This window comes from Ovis canadensis, chromosome 13, assembly GCF_042477335.2.
Source record: "Ovis canadensis isolate MfBH-ARS-UI-01 breed Bighorn chromosome 13, ARS-UI_OviCan_v2, whole genome shotgun sequence".
In the NCBI taxonomy this organism is placed as follows: Eukaryota; Metazoa; Chordata; class Mammalia; order Artiodactyla; family Bovidae; genus Ovis; species Ovis canadensis.
The window spans coordinates 76773658-76793812 of NC_091257.1; the positions used below are offsets into that span (position 1 = coordinate 76773658).

At 44.2% G+C, this 20155-nt stretch overlaps 1 protein-coding gene across 2 annotated transcripts in view; it reads left to right on the top strand.

The window, feature by feature from the left end:
* Nucleotides 1–10356, top strand: part of POFUT1 (protein O-fucosyltransferase 1) — a 39952-nt gene extending 29596 nt beyond the window's left edge. For both annotated transcript variants that reach the window (XM_069548307.1, XM_069548309.1), the window contains one exon: nucleotides 9794–10356. In XM_069548307.1, coding sequence (XP_069404408.1) covers nucleotides 9794–10090 — 297 coding nt within the window. In that variant the 3' untranslated portion in view covers nucleotides 10091–10356. The remainder of the gene's footprint in view (nucleotides 1–9793) is intronic.
* The last annotated feature ends 9799 nt before the right edge of the window (nucleotides 10357–20155 follow it).

The following is a 20155-nucleotide window of genomic DNA, read 5'->3' on the forward strand; positions in this document are numbered from 1 at the left end:
ACAAGGAGGTGAGGATCTCCGTAGGCCACCTTGAGACTGACTACCACAAGGTTTTGGTTTTGTTTTAATTAACATATGGTAAAATTTTTTTTTTTTGGTTTATAGTTCTATGAATTTTAACACGTGCACATTTGCGTAACCACCACCACAAACAGGATACAGAACAGTTCCATCACCTCTCAAAAAGCCCTCCAGTTTCCGTTTGTAGTGAGATACTCTCCCCACTCTTAACCTGCGGTAACCACTGATCTATCGCCATTGTTTTGACTTTGAGAATGTCACAAATGCCGTCATGCAGTACAACCTCTGAAACTGGCTTCTTTCGCCCACAATAATGTCCCTGAGAGTCATCTAGGATTACAGGTTGTTGTTTAGTTAATAAGCCATGTCCAACTCTCTTGCAACCCTGTAGACCATGGTCAGCTAGGGTCCTCTGTCTGTGGAATTTCCCAGGCAAAAATATTGGAGTGGGTTGCCATTTCCTTCTCTTGGGGCTCTTCCCATCCCAAGGACTGAACCTGTGTCTCCTGCGTTAGCAGGCAGATTCTTTATCACTGAACCAGCCGGGAAGCCTATTTGCATCAAATAGCTCGTTGCTTTGCATTGCTGAGCTTTGTGAGGATATACCACAGTTTCTTTACTGATTTATCCGAGGAAGGGTGATTTCCAGTTGGGGAGTGGATTATAAATGAAGTGCTGTAAACATTCCTGCGCCGTACTCCTTCTCCCATCCTTCCGCTATGCTGACCTTTTGATACTGCACCATAGGTCTCATGGACCATGCTTATTTTTTTCTGTTGTTCAGATTGCGTAATTTCTATTGATCTGTCCTCAAGTTCACAGATTGTGCTATCTCCATTCTACTGTTTAGCCTATCCACTGAGCTTTTTTTAAAAAAAGATTGATTTAATTAACTAATTTTATTTTTGGCTGTGGTTGGTCTTTATTTCTGCATGTGGGCTTTCTATAGTTGCATAGAGTGTTGGCTACTCTGACTTCTCTTGCTGTGGAGCTCAGGCTCTAGGCTGGCAGGCCTCAGTAGTTGCAGCTTAAGGGCTCAGTAGTTGCAGCTCCCTAGCTTTAGAGCCGTGGGGTCGCTGAGGTGAACACGACTGAGCGAATTCACTTTTACTTTCACTTTTCACTTTCACGCATTGGAGAAGGAAATGGCAACTCACTCCAGTGTTCTTGCCTGGAGAATCCCAGGGACAGGGGAGCCTGGTGGGCTGCCATCTATGGGGTCACACAGAGTCGGACATGACTGAAGCAACTTAGCAGCAGCAACAGCAGCTTTAGAGCACAGGCTCAAAAACTGTGGCTCACAAACTTAGTTGCTCCGCAGCATGTGGGATCCTCCCAGACTAGGGATCAAACCCATGTTCCCTGCATTGGCAGGTGGATTCTTAACCACTGGACCAACAGGTAAGCCCTCCATTGAGTTTTTAATATCAGTTATTATATGTTCCACTTCTAAAATTTCCATTTGAGATATTCTATTATGAAAAGTTAAAGAAAGCTAAAATCTTTATCCTTACTCCATGGAATATTTTTTTAAAATTGTGGTAAAGCATACATTAGATTTACCACTTTAACCAAGTTTAACTATACAGTTCAGGGCATTATGTATACTTGCATTGTTGTATAACTGTCACCACTCGCCCATCACCAGAACTTTTTCTTCTTTCTGAATTAAAACTCCATACCCATTAAACATTAACTCCCCATTTTCTCCTTGGGGTATTTTTGTAACAGCTGCTTAAAGGTCTTTAGATCATTCCAGCGTCTTGCTGTCGGCATCTTTTCATCGACTTTCCCATGCTAGTAGACATTTTCTACTTCTTTGTATTGCAGGTAGTTTGTCCTGGACGTTTTGATTATTATGTTCAGTTCAGTTCAGTTGCTCAGTCATGTCTGACTCTTTGCGACCTCATGAATCGCAGCACACCAGGCCTCCCTGTCCTATGTTAATAGCCTTTAATCTCACTTAAATCGCATGGAGAATATCGATAGTTATGTCTTAGCAGGCACCTGGCAAAGTGGGTTCAGCTCCTGCCTTCTGTGGGTTTTGGTTCCGATGTCAGTCCTGTTTTCAAACTCTCTTTGGTGCCGTGTGCATCTGCTCTATGTGTGGGCCACTTATGGGCTTTCAGAACTTGGGTCTCGAGCAGCCTCGCTCGTGATTCAGTTCTCAAAGTCTGTGTGGAGCTGTTTAAGTGAGATCCACTCATGTACAGCTAGTGGGTGAGACCAGAAGTTTACAGTTAACTTTATGGGGTCACTATTCCAAACTCCCACCTCCCTGCTCTCCCCCTGGGACTTTCTGGCTCCCTGGGGCTTTATTTACCCGACTCTGACACTCATTTCCCATGACTGCGCTCAAGTAGGGGACAAATCAGTAGTGGTTCACCCCACTCTGGACCACAGCTCCTCCAGTTAGAGAGGAAGTTTTCCTTCCTCATTGTTTGAGGCTCCCGGAGGCACCTGCCACCACCTGTGCCACCACGGATGGCCTGGGGAGGAGGACACACAAGAACGGCGGAAAGGATAAAAATAAGGATCTCCCTGAGCCCTCATCCTGGTCCTTCTGAGTGCATTGAGACAGCACAAGGAATACCAGAGGGAAAAAACAAAACACGTGGGGGCTTCCCTGGTGGTCCAGTTGCTGACTCTTGGAGCTCCCAATGCAGGGGACCTGGGTTCAAACCCTGGTCAGGGAACTAGATCTTACATGTCATAACTAAGACCTGGCACAGCCAAATAAATAAAAATAAATTTTTAAAAAGTACATACACTTCAGTTGAAAAAAAACATGTAAACTCACTGCCGGATTGGTGATCCTTGAATTGCTCTCTTCCCCGATCTGCCTTCTACTGCTGACTTCTCTAAACTCTCAAGAGCTGCTTGTTGTCCCTGTCCAACGTGTGGAGCTGCATTCAGCAGCAGAGGCAGGGTGGAGACTGTTTCTCCATCTTGCCAGAAGTGGAAGGACCACTTCAGGTTTTGCATCAGTCTCCCGGCTGTCAAATGGACAATGGACGGATGGGGGCCAGATTGGAAGCAAGGAGGCATGTGAGGATATCTGGGGAAGCTTCACAGAGAGAGAGAGGTGGCTGTTTTCAAAAGGGTAGGTTGGGAGCAGAGCATTTGGGGAAGAAGGATTGGCACGAGCAGTGTCTTGGGAGGTCAGAAGAGCAGACTGGGAAGTCTGGGGTGAGGATATAAGGCTGGGGCAGGATAAAGATTGGACACCTTGGAGAGAAGGCTGGGGACCAGGCTGGGACTGTGTGTTGGGAGGTGTGTGGTTTGATTTCTGATTTCTGTGGGTCAAAGAAAAAGACGTATGTCTTTCATACCAATGTTTTCCACTGGTGTGCAAGGAGGGGAATCCCCCACCCTCACACTTGGACAGGATGTGGGGATGCTCGTGGGAGATCGAGGCTATGGCAGGGAAAGGTGGCATCAGGGCTGAAAAGGCTCAGTTCCTGTGCAGAAAGAAGGGCATGGCTTTATAGCTTGGAAGGGGAATGCCATATTGCTGCAGTCTATCTTCAGTCAGATAATCTATAAGAGGAGCCAAGGGTATCTGCTTCTGTATCCCAGATAATAAACCTAACATTTCCCAAGGCTTTCTGTAAGTTAGCTGGGGGAGGTGTGAGAGGATGGGGGACCAGGTGTTTAGAGATAGGAGTGACAAAGAGCTTTTGCTATATCTTCTTTCGTATGTTTAAAAATTTTGAACCTTGGGTACTAGTTATCTGTTTGTGTGAATGAATGAACCCTGAAACTCAGCAGGTGAAAACAATAAGCATTTATCGCCTCACCCAATTTCTAAGAGACAAGAATCTGGCATCAGCTTAACTGAGTGGTTCTGGCTCATGAAGTTATAGTCAAGAAATCATCCTTAGCTGTAGTTGTCTGAAGGCCTGATCAAGGCTGGAGAGTCTCCTTTCAAGATGGGGCATTCACATGGCTGCAGAAAGGAGGCATCAGTTCCTCACTGACTGGTGGCAGGAGGCTTTAGTTATTCCCCATGTAGGTATTTCCATGAGGCTACTTTTTTTTTTTTTTAATCAATTTCTATTGGAGTATAGTTGCTTTACAATGTTGCGTTAGTTTCTACTATACAGCAAAGTGAATCAGCCATCCATATACGTATATCCCCTCTTTTTCAGATTCCCTTCCCGTATAGTCACTACAGAGTACTGAGTAGAGTTCCCTGAGCTGTACAGTAGGTTCTCGTTAGTTACCATTTTATGCATAGTAGTGAACATATGTCAGTCCCGATTTCCCAATACATCCCTCCCCACTTTCCCCTCTTGGTGTCCATACTGTGTTCTCTGTGTCTGTGTCTCTATTTCTGCTTTTCAAATAAGATCATCTGTACCATCTTTCTTCCCTGGTAGCTCAGATGGTAAAGAATCCGCCTGCAACATGGGAAACCTGGGTTCGATCTCTGGGTGGGGAAGATCCCCTGGAGAAGGGAATGGCAACCCAGTCCAGTATTCTTTCCTGGATAATCCCATGGACAGAGGGGCCTGGTGGGCTACAGTCCATGGGATTGCAAAGAGTCAGACGTGACTGAGCGACTAAGCACAGCATATTTGTTAAATCAGCCACGAGCCCACTCAGATTCAAGGAAAGAAAACATAGATTCTCCCTCTCCATGGGAGAAATGTTAAGGAATCTGAAGCGATTTAAAAAAAAACTGCCATAATTAGTTCTATAATTTTAAAATCTATTTTAAATAAAGAATGGGTATAAAGCATTGAGTCTTCATTTCCTGAGACAATCAATTGAGACCACCTAGCCTCATGCTCATTCAGCTGCTACATCCCAGACTCTTAGGTCCTATATCTTTTCGAGCCCAGGCATCTCAGGGAAACTAAGATACCTTGGCTGTTACAACTTATAGTTCTTTTTTTCCTTTTCAGTATCTGGAACCAAGCCCTTTATGCAAATATTTATGTCTGGATTTATTTGTTCCCCATGCCTTCTTCCAAAAAGGATTTGAGGAAGCTTACCAGAATTCATACAACATAATCATATGATTAAAATATATAAATAGATCAAGAAACCAAGGTAAAGGGAAGGAAAGGTTGAAACAGTAAGTTGAGATCAGAGGGGAAGTTAGTTCTTGACAATACATGCTGTAGTCTTAAGTAAATATTTGGCATTGCAGGGCTGGAAACGATTATATATGCTATCTGATCCCAGTCAGCTCTTGCAATCTCTTTCCAGCACCTGCACTAAACGTTAGTGTGCACGTCTCCAGTGATGGGGAACTCACTACATTGCAAGGAAACTACAACTATCAGAAACTGTAGACTCAGGAGCCACAAACTCACATGCTTCCAAAGGCCAGGAAGTCGAAGAAAATGAATGGGATTTCCCTGGCAATACAGTGGGTAAGACTCTGTGCTTCCAGTTCAGAGGGTACAGGTTCGATCCCTGGTCGGGGAACTAAGATCCCACATGTCATGCGGCACAGCCAAAGAAAGTTTTCTAAAAATGAGGTAGGTCTGCAAGGGACCAGGGAACCAATGGCAAAGTGGAATGCACACATTCTGTTTAACAGGGGCTGTTGCTACTGCCCCCAGCCTATTATTGCCATGTGGGAACCCAGACAGTGTGGCCGAGTCTTAGGAATCTTTTTTTTTTTTTGGCCACAAGCCTCATGACTTGTGGGATGTTAGTTCCCGGACCAGGGATGGAACCCAGGGCCTTGGCCGTGAGAGAGAGTCCTAACCACTGGACCACCAGGGAATTCCTTGGATATTTCAAGAGAAGCTGAAAATTCCAATTGATAGGAGAAATCTGCTAGTTTTTAAATGTTAGCAATTGATTCTCTAGTTTTCTAAATTTTTATTTGTACAAATAAAATAAAAGTCTTCACTGCTGTGAAGACTTTGTAGTTGCGGAAAGCAGGGCCACTCCCTAGATGTGGTGTGCGGGCTTCTCGTTGCAGTGGCCTCCCTTGTTGCAGAGCATGGACTCTGCATGTGGGCAGAGGGCATGTGGGCTTCAGTAGTGGCGGCACATGGGCTCAGCAGCTGTGGCTTCACGGCTCTAGAGCACAGGTTCAGTAACTGAGGCGCACGACCTTAGTGGCTCCACAGCACGTGGGATCTTCCCAGATCAAGGATCCAATCCATGTCGCCTGTATTGCCAGGCGGACTGTTTGCCACTGAGCCACCAGGGAAGCCCTCTCTGTTTTTAAAATATGTAGCAGACCAGATAAAACACAACTGTAGTCAGGTGCTTCCCCAGTCCACCAGTTTGTGGGCCCAGAGACACCAAAGTCATGGGCTTTGAAACTGGATTAGAACAGACTCACTCTGACTCTGCCTCTTACTGGGTAACGATTTGAAATCTCAGTTCTCATCTGTGAAATGGAGATCATAATAGTTTCCACCTCCTAAAGATGTAGATATGGGAAAAGATAGGCTGTAAAGTATTTACAACAGTGCCCGGCATAAGGAAACACCAAATAAATAAATAAATAATTTATAGTAAGTAAGTGAAAGTCACTCAGTGGTGTCCGACTCTTTGCAAGCCCATGGACTATACAGTCCATGGAATTCTCCAGGCCAGAACACTGGAGTGGGTAACCTTTCCCTTCTCTCCAGGGGATCTTCCCAACCTAGGGATAAACAAAAAATAGAAACAAATATTTTAAAATGAATACGCAGAGCTAAATAAATGCAATAAATAAATAAATTGTTATGAAGGCCTCTCTTGGGCTTCTATAAACTGTTCCTAGCTCTGCCTGTGAAGGTAATTTTTGATAAGGATGGTTAAGGTATGTTCCAAGGTTTTAAAGGAGGTGTGTGTGCATGCTAAGTTGCTTCAGTTGTGTCTGACTCTTTGCTACACTGTGGACTGTAGCCCACCAGTTTCCTCTTTCATGGGATCCTCCAGGCAGGAATATTGGAGTTGGCTGCCATTCCCTCCTCCAGAGGATCTTCCTGACCCAGGAATCAAACCTGCTATCTCTTATGCCTCCTGCATTGGTAGGCGGGTTCTTTACCACTAGCGCCACCTAGGAGGCCCTTTAAAGGGGGACTTTGGTTTTAATTGTTAGAAGTGCAGTTCACCTTTTCCTCTTCTTAAGTGTCAGCACGTATGGTAAAGAATCTGCCTGCAATACAGGAGACCCAGGTTCGATTCCTGGATTGGGAAGATCCCCCGCAGAAGACAGTGGCTACCCACTCCAGTATTCTTGCCTAGAGAAGTCAATGGACAGAAGAGCCCGGTGGGCTACAGTCCATGGGTCTCAAAGAATTGGACACAACTGAATGACTAGCACTTACTTACTTACTTGGTTTTAATTGTTAGAAGTACAGTTCACATTCTCCTCTTAGGTGCCAGCACATATAACGTTTCCCTTTGTGCAAGACTGAGACAAAACTGAGCTGAAAGAGGAAGCTTGCAGGATCCTATTTTGGAGTGGAATGGGGGTGGGTGAGGGGTGATGAACAGAGGTCTGTCATGTATGCGAAGAAAGAGGGATCCAGGGGAGAGGGAATTCCAGGGGGGAAGGACCTCTGCAAAAAAGGCACAGAGAGGCCTGTGGGCTCATGGGGACAGGCCAGAGAAATGTGGGAAATATGGCCAACAGTGAGGTTGTCAGAGCCCCCAAGCTCTGTCCCTGAGAGAAGGGGAGCCTCTGGAGAGTCAGAGACAGGCCAGGCAGATCTGCAGGGGTAGGGACTGAGTAACCGAGCCTCATCACTTTGCAGGCAGTAATGGGCTGAATGGGCCTCCCCAGGCTTCATCTCAAATCACTATGAGTTTGTGTCTGTTCTCCACAAGTCTGGAAGCCTCAGGGGAGGGGAAAAATAGGCTATTTTTTAGTCTGGAGACACATCCAGTATTTGCAGAAAACTTGAGAGAAGTACAGGGATGATGAGCTAGGGCCACCTGACTGTAGGGAGAGGAAAGAGTGTGGGCTCTGGGTTCATGGGACAAAAACATAACCTTGGCCAGTTTTCCCACCTATAAGGTGAGGATGATAAAAGTGCCTTCAGAATAGGTGATTGTAAGGATTGAATACTTGACTTACTGTAAATGCTCCATAAATATCCTTTCCGCTCTCCCGTGGGCTTCCCCTTGGTCTTCTTACCCTCAGCCTTGTACCCTTGTACCTGTGGATTATCTGTCTCCGTTCTTAACCCAAGTGCTTCCTATCTTTTTACCCCCGATCCCACTTTCCTACTGGTCAGGAGTGTGCCTTTGAATTTCTTTACTTCTGATTCTCCTTGGAAATAGCCAGAAGAACACATGTAGCTGATAAATGCCAGAGTTGGGTCTTGCATCCGGGTCTGAATTCTCAGTTCATGGGCTTTGATATCACACCATGCTCCTTGCACCTGTGTTCCTCACTCAGTGGCTTTGAGCAATCAAGCATCTTGTCCAAGGCCTCACAGCCGTCAGTGGCAGGGCTGAGACCCAAACCCAGATCTGTCTGCCTCCAAACCTGGAGACTCCCCCTTACCTGCATCTCCTGTAAGCCATTAAGTAATGGAGCATCTCACTTCAGTGTTTCTGTTTTAAAATAAAAATAATTAATTTATTTGGCTGCACCAGGTCTTAGCTGCAGCACGCAGGATCTGCGATCTTTGTTGTGGCATGCGGGATCTTTAGGTGTGGCATGCAGGATCTACTTCCCTGACCAGGGATTGAACCCAGGTCCCTGCATTGGGAGTCAGAGTCTTAGCCACTGGACCACAAGGAAAGTCCCATACTATAGCATTTCATTAGTAACTCTCCCATAGGAATTCTGTGAGGTCATCCAGCAGGAGTCACACCCAGGTTGTAGGAGAAGAAACTGAAGCTCAGAGAAGGAAAGCAACTTATTCAAGGTCACACAGAATTGGTAGAGCCAAGATTCCCCATGCTTCTACAGTCCCAGCTTAGTGCAAATGCTATGTCTTAGTCATCCTTAGGTGTCCTGTTGTTCCTAAAGTGATGCCCTGCCCACGGTCGCTTCAGTAAGTGTTTTCTGATGGGTTGGCCATTGCTATGTTGGATGCTATCTTTGTGCAGAGCCTGAGTTTTGCTGTTTCCAAGGCATCAGAGATGTCCTTGCTGTTCAGGGACAGGAAAGGGAAGTGATGGACCTTCATCACTCTATAGGTAGTGGTCACCCCAGGAATTGTAATCACCAGAATCAGAATGGTGGTTTGCCAGTGATATCCTTCATCAAAACCGCAGCTGATACTTAGTTTGTTCATTTTTTAAGTGTTTTTTTTTAGAGCCGGATTCTAGGTTCACAGCAAAGTTGTCTCCTGTCCCCCACATGCATAACTGAACTGCCCCCATTATCACCATCCTTCACCAGAGTGGTGCATTTGTTACAACTGATGAACCTACTTTGACCCATCATTATCACTGAAAGTCCATAGTTTATGATAGTATTCGCTTTTGTACATTCTATGGTTTTGAACAATCTATAATGACATATGTGTGTTTGCATGCTAAATAACTTCAGTTGTGTCCAACTCTTTGCGAGCCTACGGATGGTAGCCAGCCAGGCTCCTCTATCCTTGGGATTTCCCTTCTTCAGGGGATCCTCCTGATCCAGGGATCGGACCCGAGTCTCTTACATCTCCTGCATTGACAAGTGGGTTCTTTACCACTAGTGCCACCTGGCAAGTCCATAATGACATATATCCAGCATTATAGTATCATGTAGAGTTATTTTCACTGCTTTAAAAATACTCCATTTTCATCCCTCTCCACTAACCCCTGGCAGCCATTGATCTTTTAACTGTCTCCACACTTTTTCAACCAGACAGTTCTAAAGGAGATCATCCCTGGGTGTTCTTTGGAAGGAATGGTGCTAAAGCTGAAACTGCAATACTTTGGCCACCTCATGCAAAGAGTTGACTCATTGGAAAAGACTCTGATGCTGGAAAGGATTGAGGGCAGGAGGAGAAGGGGACGACAGAGGATGAGATGGCTGGATGGCATCACCGACTCAATGGACGTGAGTCTGCGTGAACTCCAGGAGTTGGTGATGGACAGGGAGGCCTGGCGTGCTGCGATTCATGGGGTCGCAGAGTCAGACACAACTGAGCCACTGAACTGAACTGAACTGAACACTTTTTCAGAATGTCACATAGTTGCAATCATACATTGTGTAGCCTTTGCAGATTGACTTCTTTCCCCTAGTAGTACACATTTAAGTTTTTTCATGGCTTTTCATGGCTTGATAGCTCATTTCTTTTAGCAATGAATAATAATATTCTATTATCTAGATATTCCAGTTTATTTATCCATTCACCTACTGCATGACATCTTCAGTGTGGCTTCCGAGTTTGGTAATTATTAATAAAGATGCTATAAATATCTGTATGCGGGTTTTTGTGTTGACAGTTTTTTTGCCTCCTTTGGATAAATACCAAGGAGCATACTTGCTGGATTGTATGTTAAAAGTATGTTTAGTTTTGTAAAAAAAAAAACAACCAAAACTGCCTAACTGTCTTCTAAAGTGGCTGTACCATTCATTTTACATTCCTGTAAACATAAGCGTGCATACTCAGTCGTGTCAGACTCTCTGCGACCCTATGGACTGTTGCCCGCTAGTCTCCTAAGATTTTCCAGGCAAGAATACTGGAGTGAGTTGCCAATTCCTCCTCCAGGCGACCTTCCTGATCCAGGGATTGAACCTGCCTCTCCTGCACTGGCAAGCAGATTCTTTAACATTGACCACCCAGGAAGCCCCATTCTGCTTTCCCACCAGCAGTGAATGAAAGCTCCCACTGCTTCATGTTTTCACCAGCATTTGGTGTTGTCACTTTTCTGGATGTTGGCCATTCTAATAAGTGTGTAATGGTAGCTACTTATTATTCACAATAAATATAGTTCTGCTTACTACATAAAGTTTAGAAAATACAAAAAGTATTAAGAAGAAAATAAGAATAAACTATAATGCCAATACCCAAAGGTAATGACCATTGTAAATATTTGATGCATATACCTCCAGTTTTTCCTGCACGCATGCGTGTGTGCACACACACACAGAGACATGCACATCTTTCTTCTTAAACCAAATGTGTGATCACATACAGTAGCTTACCTGTAGCAGAGATTGTTGGTAATCTACTCAACACACACACCCTTCTTTCTTGTTCACAGAACTTCAGAAATTTTAATATTTATTTGTTTATTTTTATTTTGACTACACCAGATCTTAGTTGCAGCATGAGGGATCTAGTTCCCTGACCAGGGATTGAACCTGGACACCCTGCATTACAAGCACAGAGTCTAAGCCACTGGACAACCAGGGAAGTTCCTCAATTTTGTTTTTAGGTGGTAATGGAGTTGCCTTAATTTTAGAGAATTCAGCCTGTCCAGGGAAAGGACTCATGACCGATGTGGGCCACTCATGTTCATCTTATCCTCTCTCTATTAAATAGATTGTATTGCTGCACTGTCCAATTTGGTTACCATTGCCCACATGTGGCTTTTAAAATTCAACTAATTAAAATGAAATAATATTTAACATATATAACTGTGGCTTCAGTATTGGACAGCATGGACACCGAACGTCGCTGGAGGTGTGCATATGGCCCACTTCTGGCCAGGAAACATGAGTGGTGAGTTCGCTGCCTCACTTTGCATGGATGGAAAGACAGCATCATTGGGATGAAGCCTCTGTCCCTGCGTCTTCCCACCTAAGATGCTGCTGTGAGCATCTGATGCCTGGAGCTGCCACCTTGCCACAAAGTGACAAGTCCAAGGACAAGAAAACAACCTGTGTGGTATGGAGGTAGAATAGGATGAAAAGAGCTAAAAGCCACTTTTCTTTTTTAAAAAAACTTGTGGTTTAAATGTACATAATATTTGCCCTCTTATTATTATTTCCTGCTAGCTCAGACAGTAAAGAATCTGCCTGCAGTGTGGAAGACCTGGGTTCGATCCCTGGGTTGGGAAGATCCCCTGGAGAAGGAAATGGCAATCCATTCCAGTACTCTTGTCTGGAGAATTCTATGGATGGAGAAGCCTGGCAAGCTACAGTCCATCGGGTCACAAAGTCCGACACGATTGAGCGATTAACACACACATGTACCGTCTTAGCCATTTTAAGTATCCAGTTCAGTGTTAAGTACATTCTGGTCACTGCGCAGCCAGTCTCCAGGATGCTTCATCTTTGGAAAATGAAACTCTGTGCCCATTAAACAACAACCCCCATCCCCTCACCAGCCCCTGACAACCACCATTCTGTGGTTTTAGACTACTTTATGTACCTCATGTGGGAGAAGGAAATGGCAACCTACTCCAGTATTCTTGCCTGGAGAATTCCATGGACAGAGGATCCTGGTGGGCTGCTGTCCATGGGGTCGCACAGAGTTGGACACTACTGAGGTGACTTAGCATGTGTGCATGCATTGGAGAACGAAATGGCAACCCATTCCAGTATTCTTGCCTGGAGAATCCCAGGGAGAGAGGAGCCTGGTGGGCTGCTGTCTATGGGGTCCCACAGAGTCGGACACGACTGAAGCGACTTAGCAGCAGCAGCAGCATGTACCTCATGTAAGTGAAATCATATAGTACTTATCTTTTTGTGACTGACTTACTTCACTTAGCATAATGTCCTCAAGCTTCATCCATGTTATAGCACGTATCCGAATTTCCTTCCTAAATTCTTCCTAAATTCTGAATAGTATTCCATTGTACGTTTATACTCCATTTTATTTATCCATTCATCCATCCATAGACACCTGGGTTGCTTCTACCTTTTAACTATCATGAACAATGCTGCCAAGAACATGGAGTGTACAAATACTTCTTTGGGATCCTGCTTTCAGTTCTTTTGGGTGAATATCTAGAAGTGAAATTGCTGGAGTGTATGTTAATTCTATTTTTAGTTTTTTGAGGAAATCAATGCTGAGTTCCACAGCAGCTGCACCATTTTACATTTCCACCAACACAGCATAAGGATCCAATTTCTCTACGTCTTCTCCGACACTTGTTATAGCTCTTAATTTACGATTTGATTTGTATTTCACTAGAAAAAGCACAAGCTGGAATCAAGATTGCTGGGAGAAATATCAATAACCTCAGATATGCAGATGACACCACCCTTATGGCAGAAAGTGAAGAGGATCTAAAAAGCCTCTTGATGAAAGTGAAAGAGGAGAGTGAAAAAGTTGGCTTAAAGCTCAACATTCAGAAAACGAAGATCATGGCATCTGGCCCCATCACTTCATGGGAAATAGGTGGGGAAACAGTGGAAACAGTGTCAGACTTTATTTTGGGGGGCTCCAAAATCACTGCAGATGGTGATTGCAGTCATGAAATTAAAAGACGCTTACTCCTTAGAAGAAAAGTTATGACCAACCTAGATAGCATATTCAAAAGCAGAGACATTACTTTGCCGACTAAGGTCCGTCTAGTCAAGACTATGGTTTTTCCAGTGGTCATGTATGGATGTGAAGAAGGCTGAGCGCCGAAGAATTAATGCTTTTGAACTGTGGTGTTGGAGAAGACTCTTGAGAGTCCCTTGGACTGCAAGGAGATCCAACCAGTCCATCCTAAAGGAGATCAGTCCTGGGATTTCTTTGGAAGGACTGATGTTGAAGCTGAAACTCCAATACTTTGGCCACCTCATGCAAAGAGCTGACTCATTGGAAAAGACCCTGATACTGGGAGGGATTGGGGGCAGGAGGAGAAGGGGACGACAGAGGATGAGATGGCTGGATGGCATCACTGACTCGATGGACGTGAGTCTGAGTGAACTCCAGGAGTTGGTGATGGACAGGGAGGCCTGGCGTGCTGCGATTCATGGGGTTGCAAAGAATCGGACACGACTGAGCAACTGAACTGAACAGAACTGAACTGAACTGAATGATTGATTTTGAGCATCTTTTGAGCATCTTTTCACGTGTCTGGTGATCATTTGTATACCTTTTTTGAGGAAATGTCAAGCCTTTGCCTAGTTTTTAATTGACTCATTTGTTTTTTATTGTCGAGTTGTAGGGATTCTTTACATGTTCTGAACATTAACCCCTTATCAGTTATATGACTTGCAACTATTTTCTGGAGGTTTTCTTTTTCATTCTGTTGATTGCCTAAGAGACTGTTTCTTGATGACCACCATGGGACATTAAAAGTTTTCCTGATGGATATACATATCCTACTCTCCCCCTCATTATATTTTCTGGAGCATTCCTACGTATCATTTGATGCTCTTCAAAAAATATTTTCAATGGCAACTTTACATTCCCTGTTACTGACATATCAATAACTTAGTTTATCTATCCATTCCCCTAATGTTGGCATAATAAGTGAGTGAAGTGAAGTGAACATTGGACATAATAAGTGTAAATGAAGCTGGGATTAACATGCTTGTGTCTAAATCTTTAGGAGCATCTTTCGTTATTTTCTTGTAATTGATTCCTAGAAGTGGTATGGGCTGACTCAAATGGTTCTTAGTCATCTTGTTAATTTGCCTTACAATTTGTGCCAATTTCATCCCGTCTGCAGTGGGGTGAAAGTTCTCTTCATTCCTGCCAACGCCGAGTATTATGCGTTAAAATCTGCTCATTTAAAGGTGAGTGGAGATAATATTTGCTTTTAAATGCCTGTGTTGTGCCAGAGGATGAGAAACAAGACAAGACCCTGTCCTGGGACATCGATTCTAGTTCTGATTCTGTCATCAGGCTTCCACAACGACCTTCTGGCTCTGAGATTTTAAACATCATCAGTTTTTCTGCATCTTCTACCGTTTATGGTGACTGATAGTTGGAAAAGCAGTTTCCCTCCCATGCTCTGGGTGAATTCTCACAGCAACCTTGCAGGAGGCGTGTAGAGAAAGAAGGTCCAGAAGGTGAACAAACTTGCCCAAGGTCGTACAGCCAGTTAAGTGCCTGAGGAGGAAGCATTACTGGCAAACTTCTGTCTGGCTTTCTTCAGAAAACATCAAGATGTGAATTTAGAAGACATTAGCTTGATTCCCAGCCCTTAGAGCCTCTTTCAGATCCCAGCATCTCATCCATACTGAGCCTGGGCGCTCAGCCAAGCGAGGACCATCAAGTATGTCTCAGGCGCTTGGCCTCCGTCCAAACCCAGCATCTTGTTTCTTCCTGAAAGGGGCGCTGGGATGCCATCTCTTCTCATTCTCATAGACCATTCCCTTTGTACTCTTTTTTTCCCATTGACATAACATTATGTTAATTTCAAGTGTGCGGTGTGACGATTCCATATTTATATATATGTATTGCAAAATGATCACCACGGTAAGCCCAGTTAACATCTGTCACCACACACAGTCACAACAATTTTTTTCTTGTGATGAGAACTTTCCAGATCCAGTCTCCTGCTGCTGCTACTGCTAAGTCACTTCAGTCGTGTCCGACTCTTTGTGACCCCATAGACAGCAGCCCACCAGGCTCCCCCATCCCTGGGATTCTCCAGGCAAGAACACTGGAGTGGGTTGCCGTTTCCTTCTCCAATGCATGAAAGTGAAAAGTGAAAGTGAAGTCACTCAGTCGTGTCCGACTCTTAGCAACCCCATGGACTGCAGCCCACCAGGCTCCTCCATCCATGGGATCTTCCAGGCAAGAGTACTGGAGTGGGCTGCCATTGCCTTCTCTGATCCAGGCTCCTAGCTTCTTTCAAATGTGCGATACAGAACTACTAACTCTAGCCACCGTGCTATACATCACCATTGCATTCACTTTATAATTGGAAATTTGGACCTTTTAACCCCCTTCCCCTACTTCACCAACCCTCACCCCCTGCCTCAGGCAACCACCAATCTGTTTCCTATATCCATGAGCTTGGTTTTTGTTTTGTTGCTTATTGGTTGTAGAATCCACACAGAAGTAAGGTTATATGGTATTTATCTTTTTCTGCCTGACTTATTTCACTTACCTTCTCCTTCTTTTTACACAATCCCTTTCTAACCCTCTTCCCCAATTGGTATGAAATTTCCAAGAAGACTAAACTCTGTAACTGGTAGGACTCCTTACACTGCAACTATTGTTTGCCTGGAGGAAGCCATGCTGCTGCTGCTGCTGCTGCTGCTGCTAAGTCACTTCAGTCGTGTCCGACTCTTTGTGACCCCATAGACGGCAGCCCGCCAGGCTCCCCCGTCCCTGGGATTCTCCAGGCAAGAATACTGGAGTGGGTTGCCATTTCCTTCTCCAGTGCATGAAAGTGAAAAGTGAAAGTGAAGTCACTCAGTCGTGTCTGACTCTTAGCGACCCCGTGGACTGTAGCCAACCAGGCTCCTCCGTCCATGGGACTTTCCAGGCAAGAGTACTGGAGTGGGGTGCCATTGCCTTCTCCGGGAGGAAGCCATGACCCTCACTCAATAAAGGAGGGAAAGAGAGTCACCATCTTTTGGAGCACCTACTAAGTGTCAAGCACTGTTCCGTTCTGTATGTCCATTATCCTCACAATAAAGCTGAGCAGTGGCATTAATAGCCCCATTTTTCAGATGAGGAAACTGAGTGCCAGAGAGATAATGTGACATACTGGGACACTCGGCTATCTGGTGGAGGTAGAACTGGGATTCAAACCCAAGGCCATTTGGACCCCACAGTCATGCTTGTCATTTTCCATATCCCAGAGTTGTGCTATCCAATACGGTAGCCACTACCCACTCCTGGCCATATAAACTTAATTTAATTCAAGTTGAATAAATAAAATTCAATTCCTCAGTAGTACCGGCCACATCTCACTCAATAGCCATACATGGCTGGTGGCTGTATTGGACACCATCAAATATAGAATTTTTCCACCCCTGTGGAAAGATCTGTTGGATAGCACTGCTGTAGAATGTCAAGAAAAGAAAGGAACTTTGGTGATTTTTACTCTTGCAAGGCGAGCCAGCCATCTGCCATTTGTCAACCTTGTATGGAGTCTATCAGAAGTTATCTTCCCTGGGTGAGAGCAAAATAAAATTATCCATGGGTTTCTGGGCTGTGTTTTGTCTTTCTCCTGGTTTAGGAGGAGACTGCAAGCTGACTACACTCATTTCCACCCTGGACAGGTGCCCATGGATCCGTGTCCTCATACCCCTTCTGCCCCCAACCCCTAGCTACCCAGTGCCCTCCTCTGGCACAGGGGATTCATGATGCTCCTGACCATTAAAATGAGATGTCTTCACAAGACAAGTCAGATGAGGACTGAGCAGTTTCACGACACACTGAGCTTCGTTCCAGCTAGGTGGCCACTGGGTGCATGGAGGCTGCTGGGGAGAGGTGTCTTCACTGAGTGACAGTGAGGAGGAGGACTGATGGAGATCTTTGGTAAGGAGATGTCTGATTATAATTGGATTTTTTCTTGCTTAAGAATGGAAGGAGAAGGGGGCAACAGAGGATGAGATGGTTGGATGGCATCACTGACTCAATGGACATGAGTTTGAGCAAACTCTGGGAGATGGTGAAGGACAGGGAAGCCTGGTGTGCGGCAGTCCCACGGGGTTGCAAAGAGTCAGACACAACTGAGAAACTGAACAACAACAGAATCCCTTTCTTATATTCAAGGAATTCTCATTTTGTAAATGAAGGCAGTCTTCTCCCACCATAGAAGCCAAAAGCCAGGTATTTGCCTTTATAGTTTCCACTACAAGTATGAGATGGGCATGTGAGTCAGACTCAACCAATCAGAGCTTGGGTTACAAAGAAGCTGAGACTGCCAGCAAACCTCATGTGGAGGGTAGGTGAGAATGATATTGAGATAGTGCCCATGGCCAGATATCTGTGGTGAAAGTTGGTACCCAATGTCCTCACCAGATGACTCCATAGTATAAGGTGTCACATGACCTGGTCTTGTCATTCCTGTTCACTTCTAGAAGTTTCCTGATGAGTTTTGAACTTCTCTTGTTTTTTTTTTTTTTTAAATTATTTTTATTTATTTGTTTGTTCTGGGTTTTAGTTGTGACATGTGAACTCATAGCTGCGGCATGTGGGATCTAGTTCCCTGACCAGGGATTGAACCTGTGCCTCCTGATTGGGGAGCACAAGGTGTTGGCTACTGGACTATGAGGGAAGTCCTTGAACTTCTTATTTAATGAATTGTGTTTCTGCTTATCATCAGCCAGAGTTGATTACTATTGCTTAAAATGAACTGACACGGTGGCATTCACTGAAATTAGACTAGATCGTTTCTAGGCTGGAGTTTGCTCTGCAGGGGAGCTGGAGCGGAGGGCTCTCTGCTTTGGTCCACATGCTATCTCCGTATCAAGACCCACTCATCCCGGCCCCATTGGCCTCTTTCCTTGCTGTTGCATTATCACCTTTTTTTTTCTTCCTCAAACTTAGCAAGTCTCCAGAACTGGGAGCTTGGGAGCCCTGCTCTGACTTTCTTCCATGCTGTGAGTCCTCTCTCCAGGACTTTAGAATTCAGAACATCCTTTCCCTATTTTTCTCCTGAAGCAACTCTTTTTTGAGCAATAATTGTCTCAAAGTCTGAGTTGGGTGGAAAGGGGGTCACAGTGTGAAAGCAAATGGAAACATACTAAGTAATATATCAAAATAGTACCCCACCATACTAGGGTGAATAACCACCCTGGTTTGCCCAGCTGAGAGCTTTCTTGGGAGATGGGACTTTTTCCCCCATGCTGTGTGGTTTATGGGATCTAAGTTCACTGACCAGGAATTGAACCAACGTCCTTGGCAGCGAAAGCTCAGAATCCTAACCATTGGACTGCCAGGGAATTCCCTGGGAGATGGGACTTTTGACTGATAGCAAACAGGAAAAGTTCTGTGTAAACAAGGATGAGATGATCACCCTACACTTTAGTACTATTATTATTAATCCTGTTTTTCTACACAGTTTTGTATAGCTTGCTAAGGACAGGAGCAAGATCAGGCTGTCATCAACAGGCCCTTATCAAAGTTTTCTTTCTTTCTGATAAGTGAAAAACAATCTCAATGTTATTTCAATTTTCATTTCCTTTAATATGAGTGAGCAGAGCATCTTTTTAGGGTTGAAAGCCATGTTTTCTATACCCTTTCTCTGAACTAGCTATTTATACTCCTTATGTACCTGTTTTTTTAAAAATTATAAATATAGACATCTAGTATTGATTGATTTTTTTTCTCCTTGACTCCTGCTTATATGACAGTAAGAAATAAAAAATGTATCAGCCCACAATGTGAATAGAAGAGGAGGCAGACATCAGTGGTCCAGAAATTTTGGCAGACTTACGGCAGACAGAGACAGAGGAGAAGTACTGACTTTAACGGAAGGAGGAAGTTACGATCTAACGTCTGCAGATAGGAATATTGATAACTGAAAGGTGAGCCCAGAATCCTTTCTTAGAAGAAATGGATGCTAAAGTTGAGGAAATTTCCCAGAGAGTAAAACAAAAAAAGCCAAAAAAGAGGAATGAAAGAGAAAAACAATGAGAAAATTAGCTCAGTCCATTAAACACAATTTCTAATAGAAGGTCAAGACACAATTTCTAAAGAAGTTTAAGACATATAGAAAAAATAGCAATAGCTGCAAAGGAAACAAATGAAAACGTGTGGAAGAAATAAAACATAAACCCACATTATTGGGTTCAGTAGAAACAGTGTTTGTAGTTATTATAGGGTAAACATGGTTCATGGACTTAACTATATTGAATAATGCTGGGTAGGCACGGAGAGTAGGTTAACATGTGAAGGGAAGTAAGTAAGGACCCAAAGGATGATTCAGAGTCAGGTATCTTAGTTGGGGCCAGCTAACTGCTGTAACAAAAATTCTCCTTGCCTCAGTAGCAGAATCTAGCATAAGTTTTTTTTTTTTTTTTTTTGTCTAGTTTGGACAGCTGTCTACTAAGAAGTGTCTCATTGATCCAGATTCTTCCTATTCTGCAACTCAGCCATCTCCTAGAGCCTTGAAGTCCTTCACTTTCAAGTCCTTTAAAGCCCTTCACCTTAAAGCTGAGGAAGTATGAACAATTATATGAGAGGTTTTTACGGGTTAGGCCTGAGAATGGCACACATCATATTCATTTGGCCAGAACTTGGTCTGAACCACAGGGAAGGCTGGGAAATGTTGTTTAATTGTGTGTTTAGGAGCCAGAAAATAATGTGAGAGGAGCAAGTAGCAATATTTGCCATGTTAGACAAAGGTATGCTGTAGGGTGGGGAAGAACATTCCAGGTATTGAGAGCTTCCCAGTGGCACTAGTGGTAAAGAATCCATTTGCCAAT